Source organism: Podarcis gaigeae (genome assembly GCF_964106915.1).
Source record: "Podarcis gaigeae genome assembly, chromosome: 9".
Lineage (NCBI taxonomy): Eukaryota > Metazoa > Chordata > Lepidosauria > Squamata > Lacertidae > Podarcis > Podarcis gaigeae.
The window spans coordinates 4,900,008-4,917,899 of record NC_139685.1 but is presented as its reverse complement, the minus strand read 5'-3'; the positions used below and the strand labels follow the sequence as shown (position 1 = coordinate 4,917,899).

At 48.3% G+C, this 17,892-nt stretch overlaps 2 protein-coding genes across 2 annotated transcripts in view; both read left to right on the top strand.

Moving 5' to 3' along the window:
- The window catches only part of DOK7 (docking protein 7), a 41,176-nt gene extending 35,732 nt beyond the window's left edge, over positions 1 to 5,444 (top strand). The window contains exon 11 of the mRNA XM_083698275.1: positions 3,289 to 5,444. Coding sequence (XP_083554401.1) covers positions 3,289 to 3,296 — 8 coding nt within the window. The 3' untranslated portion in view covers positions 3,297 to 5,444. The remainder of the gene's footprint in view (positions 1 to 3,288) is intronic.
- A 10,662-nt stretch (positions 5,445 to 16,106) lies between these two features.
- On the top strand, positions 16,107 to 17,456 carry ADRA2C (adrenoceptor alpha 2C; the record flags this gene model as incomplete). The annotated part of the gene is made up of 1 exon (XM_083754698.1): positions 16,107 to 17,456. The coding sequence occupies one exon, from the start codon at positions 16,107 to 16,109 to the stop codon at positions 17,454 to 17,456; it is 1,350 nt and encodes a 449-aa protein (XP_083610824.1).
- Positions 17,457 to 17,892: the final 436 nt, after the last annotated feature.

The window sequence follows — 17,892 nt, the reverse complement described above, 5'->3', positions numbered from 1 at the left end:
AAACTAGTAATAGATAATGCCCTTAAATATGTTTCAATATGCTATTTCATGGAAGGTGACATGAAGGCACTGTATTGTAATTCTGAGATAATTATTTCATAGTCGCTTCTGCTTTGCACATAATTTCCCCATGATAAGGCTAAATTGATCTTATACATTTTCCTTTTTGTTTCATAATTTAAGTATCTTTCAAAATTTAAGTATCAAAAGCTAGTATCTGATCTGATGTCATTTCTTAAAATTATTTTTGTCTTTTTCTAACATCTATTTGGTTTTGTTTATACTTGTTGTAATGATCGATAAACTGGATAACTCTTTTCAGCAATAAAAGGGGTGACTAAAATAAAGGCAAATCTCTGGGGCGCATTGCATGGTACAGACATATCTTGCATGGAAGGTAAAATAGCACTGATGTACTCTCTGGTTCTGTTTTTTTTATTATTAAAAAAACTATGGCGTTCCTAGCACTACGGATGGCAGAGGTTATAAATGTTGACTTGAGAAATACATATGTACATGGATACAATGCACAGAAATTCATAGACATACATGCACAAACAAACACACTTTGGGTCTAAGGTAACTTCCTGTATATGTTCCAGACCTATGATATGTGTGCTTACTTGCATGAATATGAACTCAACCACATCTACACACAGGCGCATCCCACAAATATCTCTAAATTGTTTTAGCAATTATTGCTGTGGTCACAGCACACTTCACTAGCCCTCTTGGGGCAGTCTTGCCCCCATGTTGGTCCACAGAGGAGCCCTGGCACACTGGCAAGCACTGCCCCCTAGAGTGCAGAGCTACTCAAACCCAGACCATACTAAAGGAATGGAAGAGGGGATTCTAGTTCTCCCTTCATCCCTAGGAGGCATACAAGAGACTGAGATAGTGGGGTGGGGTGGGGTGGGGTGGCCTATGTGCCAAGGACATGGGCTGGGACAAGGCTGAGTAGGCTTGACAGAATGGCAGGAGGAAAGATACAAAGGTAGGAGTGGGAGAAGCAAACAAAAGAATGACTTGGTACCATCTGCAGATTTCAGATAGATGCTCCTACTTTCCTCCCTAAGGTGACTAATGAAAATATTTCAAAAATAGAACTAACAATTGTTCTCTCAGAGATCATCCGCTCCTTTCTTATCACTGACTTAATAGTATGCCTTTTAGCACTAGCTTCACACTTTAACCAGTTACTCATGCTGCAGGCCCTGAACTGAAATCTGCCTTTTTTCATTTCTCATTTGGCATGTCATGAACACTTCACTGACACAACTGAAATTTAATGACTCTCCACCTCTTATATTCCTCATTTGCTGTATCTTTGACTTGCCAGAATATTTATCTGCATAACTCTTAAAGAATAAAACTGGTGGGGGGTTTTTTTGGGGGGGGGGTTGCATATGTGAAAAGAACTAGTGATGGTGCTGAAGTTTGGAACTGGGGAGTGCAAAAAGCAACAACTCCCCCAGTTCAAAAACCAAAAACCAAAACCCAAGTTCAATCTTAATCTACCACATTGGAAGAATGGCAGATGCAACTGATGGACTATATGGAATTGGCAGAGATGACCGGCAGAATCCGTGACCAGGGAGAAGAATTGGTGGAGGAGGATTGGAAGAAATTTAAGGACTATTTACAAAAATACTGTAAATTGTATGAATGTTAAGAAAGGTGTAAGATCTGCAATAAGATGGTTCCAACAAATTAGTAACAAGGAATATAAATTTAAACGTGATTTTAAATTCTAAGGTTTGAGATTTAATATTGGACAATTATATGATATAAACTGAATTAAGTGAATAATTTGCTAGAAAAATCTATGTGTTTAAAAAGCAGGAACAAGAGATGTGAGGAAGTCCAAATATGAGAATGAAACGTGGTTAATGAGAAAGATCATGTTGTTATGTATGTTGATTTTTGTTATATAAAATTAATAAATATTATTATAAAAAATAAAAAAACCAATCTTAATCTAATGCATGGGCCTTGCTTGGATTCAGACTGGCACAAGCCTTTCCCTCCCCTTTCCAGTCCAAATTTACAAGGCGGCTGCCTTAATATTTTGCATAAAAGATCCATGGGAGAGCTAATTCCCATTGGTTCTGATGTCCAAGCTAGCATAATCTTCAAGACCCATGGGAACTACATTTCCCATGTTTTCTTACACCTGGGATGCTTCTGGACATCACTTGGACAGTATCACAAGTGTGGTACCAAGAGATTTAGTTCCTAATGATCCCTCTAAGATGTCAATCTATGAGAACTATAGTGGTATCTTGGGTTAAGAACTTAATTCGTTCTGGAGGTCCGTTCTCAACCTGAAACTGTTCTTAACCTGAAGCACCACTTTAGCTAATGGGGCTTCCTGCTGCCGCCGCGCCACCGGAGCATGATTTCTGTTCTCATCCTGAAGCAAAGATCTTAACCCGAGGTACTATTTCTGGGTTAGCTGAGTCTGTAACCTGAAGCATCTGTAACCCGAGGCACCACTGTATATTTATTCAAGATTCTGCCAACAACCACAGTAATATAATTGTGCTGGTCCCGGGGGGAAGGTTACCGTTGGCGTAGTCAAAGTCCGGTCCTGGGTCAATAGCCTGGAAACAGTCCACAAGGAGCAGGGCGAGGACCGAAGCAGGAAGCCGGGCGGGGACAGGGGCACTGGAGAGTCAGGTCTGGGTCCGGGCAGGAACAGGTACTCAACAACGACGTTGCTCCCACAACCTGGGACCGGGCCGACTGGCCTTTATCTGTTCTGAGGCCAGGGGCGGCCCCGGCCCCGGCCCCTAGGAGACCCGCCTCTCTTGGCCTTAAGGCGAGCACTCCTCCTGGGAGAAACCAGTTCCCTTCGCCTCTCTGCCCTGAGTCTCTGCAGTTCAGGAGAGGCTAAAGGGTTACTGGGCCCAGGGGGAGACTCACCTGCAGGCACTGAGTCCTCAACCACCTCTGGAGCCAGAGTGGAATCACCTGGTGCCTGCTCCTGAGGATCCGGCACAGGTGCAGGTGCTTCAGAATCAAGGCCCTGCCCCAGTTCAGCCGGCCCTGGAGGCGGGGACTCCTGTGCAGGCTGGGATTCCTCTGGTTCAGCCTCTGAATCGGAATCCCAGGCCATCACAATAATCAGGTGTGTGCTGAAGCTATCACTCTAGATGGGACTTAGCGGATATTAACTTATTTGAGGCCCATGTTGAATCAAGCCGAGATTAACCTATTTGAAGCAAGCCCATTCCTGGCGAAGATCGCCATCCATTTCTAATTATGTCACATTTCATCCTGCTGCAGATGTCTGAAAATAATGGACAAAAGTAAGAGGAACTGAAGCATCCCCTCCAAGTCTCCTGATTTTTCCAGGGGCAGTCCCAGAATTTATGAAGGCCATTCCGGCTTCTGGTTTGATCCTGGAATGTCCCTATTTCTGTCGCCAGTGCTGAGCTTGGGGAGGAAGATGAGCCAGCGCTTGTCCCAAGCAGTGGTGGTTGCAGTGGTGTGGGAGCATCCGCTGGCCTCCTTCTGTCAACTCATAGCAGCTGCTGGAGAGCTGGTGATGAGGAGGAGAGGCTGCCACCACCATGTCTCAACCTCGCATGATACGCTGACTGAGGGGCAGGCATAGGACAGGGCCACCCTGGGCTGGAAGAAACGGGGAGCAGAGCAGAGCAGAGCACAAAGAGCCTTGATTTTATTTTTTTAATGCTTTGTGCATCCACATCTAACTTTGCCTCTTTCTAAAATTAATTTATTGGTGTGTGTTTTTCTTTTTGTACATCTAAGGTAAAGGGACCCCAGACCATTAGGTCCAGTTGTGGCCAACTCTGGGGTTGTGGCGCTCATCTTGCTTTATTGGCCAAGGGAGCCGGTGTACAGCTTCCAAGTCATGTGGCCAGCATGACTAAGCCACTTCTGGCAAACCAGAGCAGTGCACGGAAACGCCGTTTACCTTCTTGCCAGAGCAGTACCTGTTTATCTACTTGCACTTTGACGTGCTTTCAAACTGCTAGGTTGGCAGGAGCAGGGAGAGAGCAACGGGAGCTCACCCCATCGCAGGGATTCGAACTGCCGACCTTCTGATCGGCAAGTCCTAGGCTCTGTGGTTTAACCCACAGCACCACCCGTGTCCATTTTTGTACATCTACCAAAGAGTAAAATACAATAACATTGCAATGAAGGGGTTTTCTAAGGACAGTGGAGGGCATATGTGCTGTGTCCTATTAGCATGCACTCACCCTTCTTCTGATAAGAAATGCTCTGCAGCAGGGGACAACGTCAAAAAATCGGAGGTCGAGGAGAGTCAGTAGATGAGGAGTGAGAAATGTCCCTATTTTCATCCGAGGGATGCTGGGGGGGGGGGTATACTGAAGTAAAAAGAAGAGAAATGGTTCAAGTGTGTTTTTCCTGTCTGCATAATAGTGTTATTTTTCAGGGAATGTCTGTCACAGATACTTTGAGCTACTCTGTAAAATTCTGGTGAAAAACACAGCAGCATTGATGAGGCAACCTTCACGTTCTTCCGCTTCAGCATCTAGAATCCTGCAACTGGAAAAGGCTTTCATCCAGCTCAACCTCTCTAGGGCTTAATGCAGGAAATGTAGAGCTGGAGCAGTCCCAAGAGATAGCCTGCCTGCCTCTTTTATTGACATTTGTAAGGCAGTATAACATTTGAAAGTTTCAGTCGTGGTAAATGATTCCACATCAGACTCAACTTTTAATAAAGAATTGTCATTCGGAAAGAAATCCCATGCAATAAATCCTTATATGCATGGGATTTGAACAAGTGAAGGACGGTTGACAAAAATACATTGGGTGGATGTTTTGGTTTAGCTCCTATTGCACAGATGAAAGGTATAAGGCCTTTGGGAGCACAGGAGAGGACAGTTCTTGTTCCAGAGAGTTTCTCTTTGCTAATAAGTTCTTAGCTTGTGTTTCCATGCCACTTATGCAATAACAGTGATAATGAGCTTACCTACAAGCCAAAGGTTTGTTTTGTCTGCCCCCTAAGCTCTTTGAGATTTAGAGCAATTGCTCTCTTTGTTCTCACTTTCTATCAGAAGACTGAGCATTCTGAAATCTCCTGCTTTCTGTCAGCAGTTTTCTAAATTAATTAATTTTTAAATCCTGGCCAGTGGCATAACCTGATTGCACATATACTGTTGTGAATCAGTGACATTTTTGTCCATCCAAAAGGCTGCCCTATGATGTTCCATACACTAGATGGGCAAACTTAGGGACTGAAATATTCAGGAATCTGCACAGGACCATGTAAGGAGAAAGGTGCAATGACAGGAAAAGAAACTGTAACTTTCTAGCCCCTTCGTGTCTTTCCCCTGGAATGAATATTCTTTTTGTTTTGTTTCTCGCAAAATGAAGAGTTCTGGAAAATTCACAAATCTCAAACAGCCATTAAAAACTGTTACAGGAGTCTATGACACTCCTCGTGTATCTTTAAAGCTGTCTGTGACCTACTTTGCTGTGTTCATACATACGAATCTGGGAGCTTCATTCCCCCAACACTACAACCTTTACCTTTCCCCTGCAAACTTTGCAGCTTCTTGCAACTTGGCTGAAATAACTTGAGTTGTACTCAGATGTAAAACGACTTTACAATTCCTTGTTCATTATATCAGAATAATACTGTTTCTCAGGTTAACCAGTAAGCCCAAATTAACAACACCTTACAGTATGTCTTGAGCATATACAATTGTTGCTGCCACCTTTCTCTCTGCCACTGGCCCTCAGGCTTGCAGCCAGAAGTAATTCAGACATCAGGCACCATACAGTATGTTTCCAAGCACAATTCAAAATGTTGGTGCTGACCTTTAAAGCCCTAAACGGCCTCGGTCCTGTATACCTGAAGGAGCATCTCCACCCCCATCGTTCAGCCCGGACACTGAGGTCCAGCACCGAGGGCCTTCTGGCAGTTCCCTCATTGCGAGAAGTGAGGTTACAGGGAACCAGGCAGAGGGCCTTCTTGGTAGTGGCGCCCGCCATATTGAACACCCTCCCTTCAGATGTGAAGGTGAAAAGCAGCTATCTTATCTTTAAAAGGCATCTGAAGGCAGCCCTGTTTAGGGAAGTTTTTAATATTTAATGCTGTATTGTTTTTAACACTTTATTGGGAGCTGCCCAGAGTGGCTGGGGAAACTCAGCCAGATGGGCGGGGTAATAATAATAATAATAATAATAATAATAATAATAATAATATGCTTCAGCTCTCTCGGACCAATGTTAGGGGTGAGGAGCCACCTTCTCATTGGCTAAGCAGCAGGAGAGCTCCTGTGCTGAGAGACTTGTGCTTCCAGGGAGATGGGGGCAAAACCACCTCCACCCAGGGTGGGGAGGGAATTGTTCAAAGAACTAGCCCACTTGGGAGGTAATCAAACAACCTATCCAATGGGGCTGAGCCTGCTTATCTTAAAAATGTGCTATTGCAAATCAAATGTGGAAATAAATTAGTCTGTGTGTAGTCCAGACTGCAATTTTGTATGTCAACAAAAACCTAAAGTGGTTTGAGTGATGGCATACAAATGAAACCAGAGTCTTATGACAAACTACTCACAGAGCTGGTTCACTTCAAGCCAATCTGGAGACTGGGTTGAAAACAAGCTGACTCCATGCAGGTTCACTTGGTATACTGAGGAAATAGGTGAGCGCTAGACTTCTCACAAAGAGCAATTGGAGGGGCGAAGCAGCTGACAGGAGGCTTTTCATACTGGGCTGAAGTGTGATGACCTGCTTTTCATTTTGCACAGCGTTGCAGTTCACCTTAGGGACCGCACAGGAGACATACTGGGATGCTCCTGTCACTCGGTTTTGAACTGCAGCAGACTGCAGTCTTGGAAGGATTGTGCAACCTCAACTGATCTGGGCAATCAATCAGTATTTTGGATCAGACATTACATAATCTGTTTTCTTCTGCTAGTGTCTTTTTCATACAAAATACGTGAAGAAGACGACTAAGGAATATATTTTCTGTCTCTTTAGAGAAGCTTTTATAAACAGTTAGGAGTGTCACACTTTTAAAGCAGAGTATTTTAAAATGCACCCTCCCACCCAAACCCTGCCAATCTTTGTCACTGTTAACTATATCACAATTTTAAATGTCTTGTGTATTAAAGCTACTCTTCATCCCTGGCATTAGTAGTACAAGAGCACTGACTGCTACAGTAGGCAGGAAGCATCGAATGGCAACTGGTTGCCATCCCTGCCTTTGGCAAAAAGCATAGCAGTTGCCAGTAGCAGAGGGAAAGCTCAAGGGCCGTTTCTCTCGCTCCCCTCCCTCCTGTCCTTAGGTGACTATATCAGTTGTGAATATCAGTTGCCAGGTTCTCTTGCCAGACTAAGGAAGGGTGCCTCTCCCTTCTTGTGGAGGTTAATACTGGTCAAAATGAACATGTCCCCCCATCGAGAATTCCAAAGGTTGGAAAGTATGGGGATTTGCCAGGACCCAAGACTGGCTTCAACAGCCAATTTCACATACAAGAAGGTCAGAGCAGAGGCAGTGAGAGAGAATTCTCCATTTGCATAGCTTGAGGGATCTTTTAAAATCCTGGAGGTTGCAGTGAGCAGGTCAGACCAACCTAAATTTAAATAATGACTGAACACAGGCACAAATAATAAGCAGCGGGCTGAAAATAAATATCAGGCTGGGTACAATATGGGTCTGGAGGGACACAGGTGGCACTGTGGGTTAAACCACAGAGCCTAGGAATTGCCGATCAGAAGATCGGCGGTTCGAATCCCCGCGACGGGGTGAGCTCCCGTTGCTCAGTCCCTGCTCCTGCCAACCTAGCAGTTTGAAAGCACGTCAAGTGCAAGTAGATAAATAGGTACCGCTCCGGCGGGAAGGTAAACGGCGTTTCTGTGCGCTGCTCTGGTTCGCCAGAAGCAGCTTAGTCATGCTGGCCACATGACCCAGAAGCTGTACGCTGGCTCCCTCGGCCAATAAAGCGAGATGAGCACCGCAACCCCAGAGTCGGCCACGACTGGTCCTAATGGTCAGGGGTCCCTTTACCTTTACTTACAATATGGGTCAGTGCTGAGTGGTTCCAATTACATTCATTATACTACCTAGGTGGAGAGCACAACTATTGAATTATTGGTAGGGTATGGAGTGGGACTTCATTTTCAGTATGATCAGTCCAAGTGTTAGGGGATTTTACTTTTGTTTAATAAAATCCCACGCGGACTCATGGTTATAGGAGAAAGGAATTCAGGTTCATAACCTTGTTAACGTTTACATCCTTCAGACCAAATGCTGGGATGATAAAGGACTGTTATACTACCATAGAAGACCTTGTATCACTGCATTAACCTTATCAGATTTTTGTAGGAAGCATGCAGACCAGCTCATAAAAGTATGAATCATGCAAGTCCTGGGGGTGTAGGTTCTCCTCTGAGTATAACATTTCGTGAATTTTTGTTTCTCTGCTACGTGCAGGATGTCCCTGTGGTACAATGATGTCAGTGAGTTGACTTCCCGATGAGAACCTGAAAAGGCACATTTACAAAGCATGCAGCTAAAAGGTTTAAGAGTCCATTTGGTCACTGGCTACATGTACATGTACTTTAATACACAAGTACATGTACCAAGGGACATAGAAACACTGGAGTCAGGAAAACTTTGTTCCTCAGGCAAAGCCCCAGCCCAAACAGGAAACCATTTATGGCCCTGTCCCATGCAGAAGGCTCCAATGACCTGACGCGAGTAAGCAGGACCAGATCAGGTTCTGAGAAGGCTTCCTTATCAGCCTGGGAAAGAACTGGTGCTGCAGTTCTGATAGCTCACTACACTGGACAGCCACACACACGAGTGGAAAGGTCCCTGGTATCTCCTGACATCTTACAACAGCTGTACCATACCATACCCCTCAGCACTTCTCCGATGTAAATAGGGATGTCCCATTCCATAATGATAAATTTTACTCTTTATACCCCACACATCTTACTGGGTTGCCCCAGCCACTCTGGGCAGGTTCCAACATATATAAAAACATAACAAAACATTAAACATTGAAAAACTTCCCTATAAAGGATTGCCTTCAGATGGCTCAGGAGTCAGATAACTCCATACCCTCCAACATTTCACCAATGAAAAAAGGGACGTCCTAAGGAAAAATTGGACATTTTGGGGTCAAATCAGAAACCGGGATGGCTTCTCTAAATCAGGGACATTCCTGATAGGGAAACTTGGGGGGTCTGCTGCACAACTGAAACTGCTGGTTGTTACTGTTAAAGCCCTAAATGGCCTGGCTTCAGGAATGTTCTGCCAGTATGAGACTGCTCAGTCCTTAAGATCTGCAGGAGATCTCTTACCTCCTTGGATTAGTTGAGGTGTGGCTGGCGAGAAATGCTGCCCACGTTATACATTTCAGTGCAATTTTAATGCTACAATAACTAGAACTTTAGGAATTTTACAACTTACACGAGTCCACATATTTGCAGTCGTTCCCTCTGTAAAACAGATCTCACACTTCCCTTAACACAAGACAATGTCATTTCATCTTGTCTCTAGCACATTAGCACATCAATCACAAGGGGCATTCCAGGTTTGACTTGGTGTTTCCTTTTCCTTCTCATTATATCCCTGCAGTCTCAAAGCAGAAAAATATTTGAGATCCCTGTATAGAAGGTGCTGCTCACCAATCAGATTGATTCCATACAGTCCTTGAAATCATTCTTTTCTTCTAACAATACTGAGAAGATTTAGAGACATCTGTTTCCATGGTGACTGGAGGTACCCATATAAAATACCATGGAGCTTAGAGCATGTTGACTGCTGTTGTCTCCATAGTAACAGAAGATCCAAGTATTTCTCCTCCACACAACTGCTGCAGAAACTTTTGCTGATGTGTGTCTGGGGGGGGGGTGGCCTTGGCAGAGGGACCTTCAACCGAACTTTAAGCAATCCAATTTTGGAAAGATTCAAGGCCTTCATAGACGTTACTTGGGAGTTGAAACTATACATGGATAACATGAGTGAAGCTGTGCTGCTGCTCCACCTTTTATAACATGCACACTGAGGGATCTGGCCTCTCATTGCAGGGTGCCTACTTGCATTCAGATGAGTATGTGTTGGTGTTCTGTGTTGTCAGGACCTCTGCACAGTTGGGGATATTGAATTTGGTGGAATGCATTTTGTGGAAGAATGCTTGCACTCCTTTTGGCTCAGCCGGTTTAGTTAAATATCCAAAAATCAGACTGAAGGGGAGGAAGTGTGGTGAACTTGTAGCATTCTACCTCTTGTCGGACTCCCACTTCCATCGTCCCTGATCACAGGTTCTCCATCCATGACTCTCTAACATTAGCTTATGCTTTGTTACTGTCATTTCAATTAATCAAGTACCTGACAAAAGGCTCAATACTTTATTGTAATATATATATATATATATATATATATATATATATATATATATATATATATAATATAAAGCTTATAGTAATAACAATTAATTTATTTTTGGAAAAAATATCACTTACTTGCATACAGGACTATTGCATAAACTTTACATTAAAAATAGAGATGGAGTACTTAGGGAGGGGAAAGAAATTCCATTCAGTTCACACTTAAAAGGCAAACTTACTTCACAGTTCTCTGAATTTTAAAGTGCAATTCTCCAGCCAAGTAATGTGTACAAAAATTCACATAGCAGGGTAAAAGTGGGCATCAAAATGCATCTATTAGTTAAAGCAACATACAAAAATGCATTATATTAGGGGGAAATTGTTTGCAAAAAAAAGTGTACATTTGGCAAATTTGCATTAAAATGTGTATATTGGGAGAAATGCACACTAAAATGCTGGTGAACATTGTGTGTATATATATATATATATATATAGAGAGAGAGAGAGAGAGAGAGAGAGAGAGAGAATATGTCACAAACTACATGGAGAACTGAATTTAAGATTGGTAGATTGGTGTAATGAGAAACTGAAACTGTTAGATTCTCCCATCCTTAGAGGTCATTCTCCCCCTTCACAAAACCTTTTTCACCCATGAAATTGCAAGAGAATTTATGCCAACATTTAGGAGAGTGGGCAAGTGTTAGCTGTTCATGGCCCAGGAGCTTCCTTGCTTTTTCTTCATAGACCCCTCTGGGAAGCAATCTCCTGCCCCCAAAGCCCTGGGAATAATGCTATGTCACGGTATAGAAATACTATTTCAACTATCTTAAAAACTGTTGACCGTCTGTCTTCTGTTAGTCTTTCAGAATGGAATCCTTCTCAACTATCAGGAGCCCAGAAGTGGTTTTAATTTTAGAACATATTTTCCTGTAGTTTGACCATCTAGGTGCACACTTACTTTTAAAAGAATAAAAATATATGGACGTAAGAACTGCAAACTCTGGAGAAACTGGGGCCATTTATTCCCCTAAGCCACACATTTTATGATGCTGCTCTATTTATTGTTTGTAGAACAGAGACACTCTACTCAATTATTCATTTCTGTCATCAATCATCTTTTGAAATGTCTGAAGTTGCAAAAATATATTGTCTAGACTTGTAAAGGATGCAGCACCAAATATATGTGATTTATGCTGTGGTGTATTACACTGAGCTGATTTACAATGTAGCTTTTCCTTAATCCAAGGAATGAAAAATGATTTATGCTAAAACCAAAGTGTTAAGCTATAGCAGAAGGTATCTACATTTGCTACAGAAAATCATGACCTGTTTGCTGGTCATTTGATACCATGTGATTGTTATAATTAATAGCATCAGCACATCATGCAGAGAGTCCCCACAGCTAATAGCACAATATACTTCCCTATCAGTGCAGTGCCAAAAATACACTTCATTGCAATTATAATAATGATAATCAAAGCAAGGATCCTGGAAAGTTAATAGGGGAAGGCTTGCAATATCTTTCTGTGAGGTCTGCGCTGGGGCCTGCTGAGTTCTGTAAGTGACAGGTGCAGTGGTACCTCGGGTTACAGACGCTTCAGATTACAGATGCTTCAGGATGAGAACAAAAATCGTGTGCCGGCGGCGCAACGGCAGCGGGAGGCCCCATTAGCTAAAGTGGTACCTCAGGTTAAGAACAGTTTCAGGTTAAGAATGGACCTCCAGAACGAATTAAGTTCTTAACCCGAGGTACCACTGTACTACTATCCAGTGCTATCCATCCTGCTCAGTAGCGAACCACCTGCCATCGCCATGTGTCGCTTTTTCCTCTGGAGAGTGGCCGGAATCATTCTGTACACTGTACTTTCCACAGCCTCCTTGGTGTATTCTGAGGTCTCCAACTGCTGTCCTTGCTCCTCTGGCCCAGAATTGGTGTCTGAGGTGAGGGCATGGAATCATGTTTGCAGCTCTTGACAGTCCTGCTTGTGTGTGTGTTACAATTCTCCCGGGGTTCATCTCCTGCAATGGGCAATCTTCTTCCTCCCGGGGTGGGGGTGGGGGCAGCCTATCTGCATTGCTGTTCCAGGACAGTCCATCCTTGCAAGAAATTCCTCATTTTGCTTCAAAGTGAGGCTAGGAAGGCCTCAAGGTGTTGTACCTTCTCTTCCAGCAAGGCAACCAACTTGCACTTGCTGCAGGTGTACTTTTGCACATCCTCAGGAAGATAAACATGACACAGGTGTTGCAGATCACTGCCCCAACTCTCTCACCCCCCCCATGTCTCTTGATCCTATCCATGTACCGTATGAGGCAGCACTCCAGGCCTCCTCCTCCAAATGCCCTCGCATTTGTCAGGGCAAAGCTCCCCCCAAGTTCCTCTGAAGAAAGGGGAAGGCAACTGAATCTTGCTCATAAAGACATGATGGAGGAGCACCAGGCCCTGGTTGCTCACAAACCAGTTTTCCCGAAATGCTTTCTGCTGACTGCTACTGTGCAGTGAAGCTTTCCACAAAGGTGAAGCCTGCTTTCGGATAGATAGCAGAATAAAAGGTAGACTCTACCTGGTAGCAGTGGCGTAGCGTGGGGGGTACAGGGGGGGCCGGCCGCACCGGGCGCAACATCTGGGGGTTAGAGTTAGGGGCGCAAATCCACGGGTTAGGGGGCACAAATCCACGGGTTAGGGGGTGCAAATTACTTGCCTTGCCCCGGGTGCTGACAACCCACGCTACGCCACTGCCTGGTAGTGCTACTTCTATGGAGCTCTAGAGTGAACAAGTTTCCTGTTACCTTCATTTTTGAGGAGAGATGCATGCTGCGTTGGAGATGTGACAAAGCTACCCCCATTGATGTGAAATGGAAAACCTCTCTTTATGTGCAGCTCAGTGTAAGCATTTGTGAGTACTGCATCTCCTTCTGCATTTGCAAATGCTGGGATCCAGGTTACTGTCTCCAGGTTACTAATTCACATCCTCTCGGCACATGAAAGGGGTTTCAATGACTCAAAAGCTCTTCTTCTTCTTCTTCTTACTTACTTACTTATTTAAGAGTTGAGAACAAAATGAAGCCCCCAGATTCATCTCATGAGTTAAAATGGATTTTAAAGCAGGTAATCATATCCCTGATTAATTTTCTGTGTCACTCAGTGCCCTAAGGAAATGGATTAAGCTATGTGCTGCATTGAAACAAATTCAGTCTAAAAGCACCTTAAAGAAGTCAGTGGAATTTTGATCTGAACTGGAACAAACAGGCTGTAAGAATGCCTGCCAGTTGCACAGCGCATGATGCCCTCTGGAACTCTGGGGATTTACTTCCCAGGTTCTTCAACAAAGTCCCACAAAACCTCCTTAAGCAAATAACGTGGTGGTGGGAGAACACTGTCTCACTAGAGCTTTGATTATTAATTCCCGCAGGTTATTTATGCAGTGTGAGAACCGCATTACAAATCCATTATCTCATCTAGCCTCGCAAGAACTCCAACTGGCTGTTCCATGGAAGGAAAATTGAAACTGACAAAGTGGCACATGTCTTGCATGCAGAATTTTCGACCTGTTCTGGAACACAAGTGGGCTCCCAAATCTATGTTCAATCTATATTCAACTTGCAGTATTCTGATCACACTGCTTGTTAACAAAGATGTGGGGAGGAGGGGCAAAGATCCAAAGGCAGCTCCTCAAATCTGAAATTCTAGAGAACAGAACTAAGGTGGGCACAGTTTGCCTGAAACAGTTCCCTTGCCCCAATCCTTCTCACAGCCCACTGCCACTTGCTACCCTTTCACTTGTGGGGTATCCAGAAAGAGCAGTCAAGTCCAACAATTCCTGTTTGCTAGAATGGGCACTCAGCCGAATGTGGATCCAACAGGGAGAACTTCCTGTCAAAGCTGTGGGAGCCACTCCCCCCTGGGTGCAGCCAGGAAGAGATGGGTGTAACTTATATAAAAGGGCTGGTCATGCCGCCATCTTTCTCTCTTGGCTCTCTTACTCCAGGCATAGGCAAACTCGGCCCGCCAGATGTTTTCGGACTACAACTCCCATGATCCCTAGCTAACAGGACCAGTGGTGAGGGATGATGGGAATTGTAGTCCCAAAACATCTGGAGGACTGAGTTTGCCTATTCCTGCTCTAGTCCATCTTGTCACTGCAATCTCTACAGAGATGTAGCTAGTTCTCAAGTCTGAGGTCAGACTCAGATTCCATTGTTCACACACAAACACACAGACAAAATGTACCTATGACTGCAACATAAGCCTGCCTCCAGATTGCTGCTGAAAGTGAACTGCGAGTAAACTATTTTCTTCTTAGAAGACTGTTGGTCTGCTGTTATTGTTTTTAAGCGGGATAAAAGAGGGAAATACCAGAGAAATCCAGGCTGCACCAAGGCATCCTGGATTGCTTCATCATCAAGGCTGTGACCCGCTGAATCAACAGCTTCCTTGAAGCCTAGTTTCACCCCTGATCCACATACGGCAAATCTATCCACCAACCCTTCCGCCTCCCCAGCTTTGCTAAGGAAGGAGCTGGGGAGCCCTTTCCAGCCTGTGGGAGGCCTGTCCCTTGCGCTGCTCTCAAGGAAGCATTCAGAACAGGTCCATCTGCGCACCCTCGACAGTTGCCTGGAAAGCATCCAAGCCACACAACGTCCCAGGCCAACATCCCTGCTCGGTTGCCCGGGGACCTCGTTGCTCTCCGCAGCACCAGCGGAAACAGGCCGGGCGGGGCAGCAGCTAACTGACGGGGCCTCCCTTCTGGTTTCCAGCTGGGCAGCTTCTCGGTGCTGCCGTCGCGTTTTTTCTCCCCCCGCCCTGGTCAGCTGGATGAGAAAGCGAAGGGCTTACAAGTCAGCCAGTCCCACGGGCGGCGCCGCGTCCGCCGTTGCGAAGGGGGGGGGGACTGGCGCTCGTGGGGAGGGGGCAGGGTTTCTCTCGGGGTCTCCTCCGCCCCCTGCTGCTCCCCGTTCTCTTCGGGGAAAGGCGGCCCCTGCTTTCCTCCGGGGAGGCTCCGCCACCCCTACGGCGAGGCTGCCCTCGAGCGCGGCTCCCGGGCGCGCTTTCTTCCGCGCTTCTCCCGCCCCCTCGCCCGCCCCGCGAGGGCCAGGACGGGGGGGGGGCGTCCATGCAGTGGCGTAGCGTGGGGGGTGCAGGGGGGCCGGGCGCACCGGGCGCAACATCTGGGGGTTAGGGGGTGCAAATTACTTGCCTTGCCCCAGGTGCTGACAACCCACGCTACGCCACTGCGTCCGTGCTGGAGCAGGAGCGCGCTCCGGGGAGCCCCCTGCGACGGAGGGCGCGGCGGGCGCTGTCGGGCTCCCTGGCCGCCCCTCCCGTCTGGCGCACGTGAGGGAGCGTGCCTGGCCGCCAACGCCGCCGCCGCTACTGGGCATGCTCGAGGCAGCGTCGGGCGCCGTCCGCAGCAGCCGGCAGTGCGCTGGGCGCCCCGGAGAGAGGCGCCGGCCGGCGGGAGGAGCGCGGCTCCGGGGGCCCGGCCAGCAGCCCGCGCCACGCCGCCTCTCCCGCCCCAGGAGCGCCGGGCGCCCGGAGCCGCGGAGGAGCCAGGAGCAGAGGACGAGGGAGTCCCCGCCTGCCGGGGCGCGCAGGCAGGCAGGCAGGCAGGCAAGCGCCGCTGCTCCGGGAAGGGGTCCGGGGGCGCCCCCTTCTCCCCGGGATGGCGGGGCCGGCGGGGGGAGCGCGCTCCGGCCGGGCTAAGGTGAGGATCCAGCGCGGGGTGCCGGCGTCTCCCTAGAGCCGCGCCCGTCTCGCCCGGGGGATGGAGGCTCCCCCCAACAGCAGCGCGACCCCCCTCAACGGGTCCCTGCTGGGGGCGCCGCCCTCGCCCCCCGCCGCCGCCGCCGCCTACTCCCCGGGCGCCGTGGCCGGGCTGGCCGCCGTGGTGGGCTTCCTCATCGTCTTCACCATCGTGGGCAACGTGCTGGTGGTGATCGCGGTGCTGACCAGCCGCGCCCTGCGCGCCCCGCAGAACCTCTTCCTGGTCTCGCTGGCCAGCGCCGACATCTTGGTGGCCGCCCTGGTGATGCCCTTCTCCCTGGCCAACGAGCTGATGGGCGCCTGGCACTTCGGCAAGGCCTGGTGCAACATCTACCTGGCACTGGACGTCCTCTTCTGCACCTCCTCCATCGTGCACCTGTGCGCCATCAGCCTGGACAGGTACTGGTCGGTCACGCAGGCGGTGGAGTACAACCAGAAGCGGACCCCGCGGCGCATCAAGGGCATCATCCTGCTGGTCTGGCTCCTCTCGGCGCTCATCTCCTCGCCGCCGCTGGTCTCCAAGTACTGGCAGCCCCCGGGCGAGGCGCCCGCCACGTGCCAGCTCAACGACGAGACCTGGTACATCCTCTCCTCCTGCATCGGCTCCTTCTTCGCGCCCTGCCTCATCATGGTGCTGGTCTACGTGCGCATCTACCGCGTGGCCAAGCTCAGGACCAGGACGCTCTCCGAGAAGCGGCCCGGGCCCGACGGCGCGCCCCAGGCCCAGAACGGCGCGCCCCGCGCCCTCGGCGCCCGGGGCTTCATGTCGCTGCGCTCTCCGCCGCGGGAGAAGGGCCCGTGGCCCCGCGCGCGCTGGGAGGAGGAGGCGGCGGCGGCGGCGGAGCTGCAGGACGTGGAGCTGGACGAGAGCAGCACCCTGGAGAGCCGACGGCGGCGGAGCCGGGAGGCGGCGCGGGCCAGGCGGCCCCTGGCGTCGGCGTCGTGCAAGGCGGCGTCGAGCGGGCGCCTGTCGCGCTCCAGCAGCCGCTCGCTGGAGTTCTTCTCGTCGCACCGGCGGCGGCAGCGGGCGGGCAGCCTGGGCGCCAAGACGGCGGCCAGCCAGGCGCGCGAGAAGCGCTTCACCTTCGTGCTGGCGGTGGTGATGGGCGTCTTCGTGGTGTGCTGGTCGCCCTTCTTCTTCAGCTACAGCCTGTACGGCATCTGCCGCGAGGCCTGCGAGGTCCCCGAGGCGCTCTTCAAGTTCTTCTTCTGGATCGGCTACTGCAACAGCTCCCTCAACCCCGTCATCTACACCATCTTCAACCAGGACTTCCGCAGGTCCTTCAAGCACATTCTCTTCGGGAGGACCAGGAGGAGGAGGAGGGAGAGGAAGCTGCCCTTCTTGCACTGAGAGGCGCCTGAGCTCAGCACCAGAGAGGGGCAGGAAAGGGCTCCCTTGGCCTCTGCACAAGGGGGGGGGGGCAGCCAGAACTTGGGGTTGTCTTCAGGGCTGGATTTGCCCCAAGACGGAGCCGGGCTTTACTGGAGGAGGAGGAGAAGAGGGGGGAAAGGAGCCCAGCCTGCACTCACTGTCAGGCATTGACAGTCTTTTATACCTGAAATGATTTATATACTTGCCCAAATCCTGCTAAAGGAGAATATTAACTTTTCTTTTTCTAAATAAATGTTTCTAATCAGTTGTAAACCTTGCTGAATTGTGGTTTTACACTGAGGTGACGTTTCTCTTCCCTGCTGAGTGATTCCCTGAGGGACTGGGAATGAACGTGGCCTTCCAGATGTTGCTGTGCTCCAACCCCCATCATTCTCCACCAGCCTGAACAGCGGTC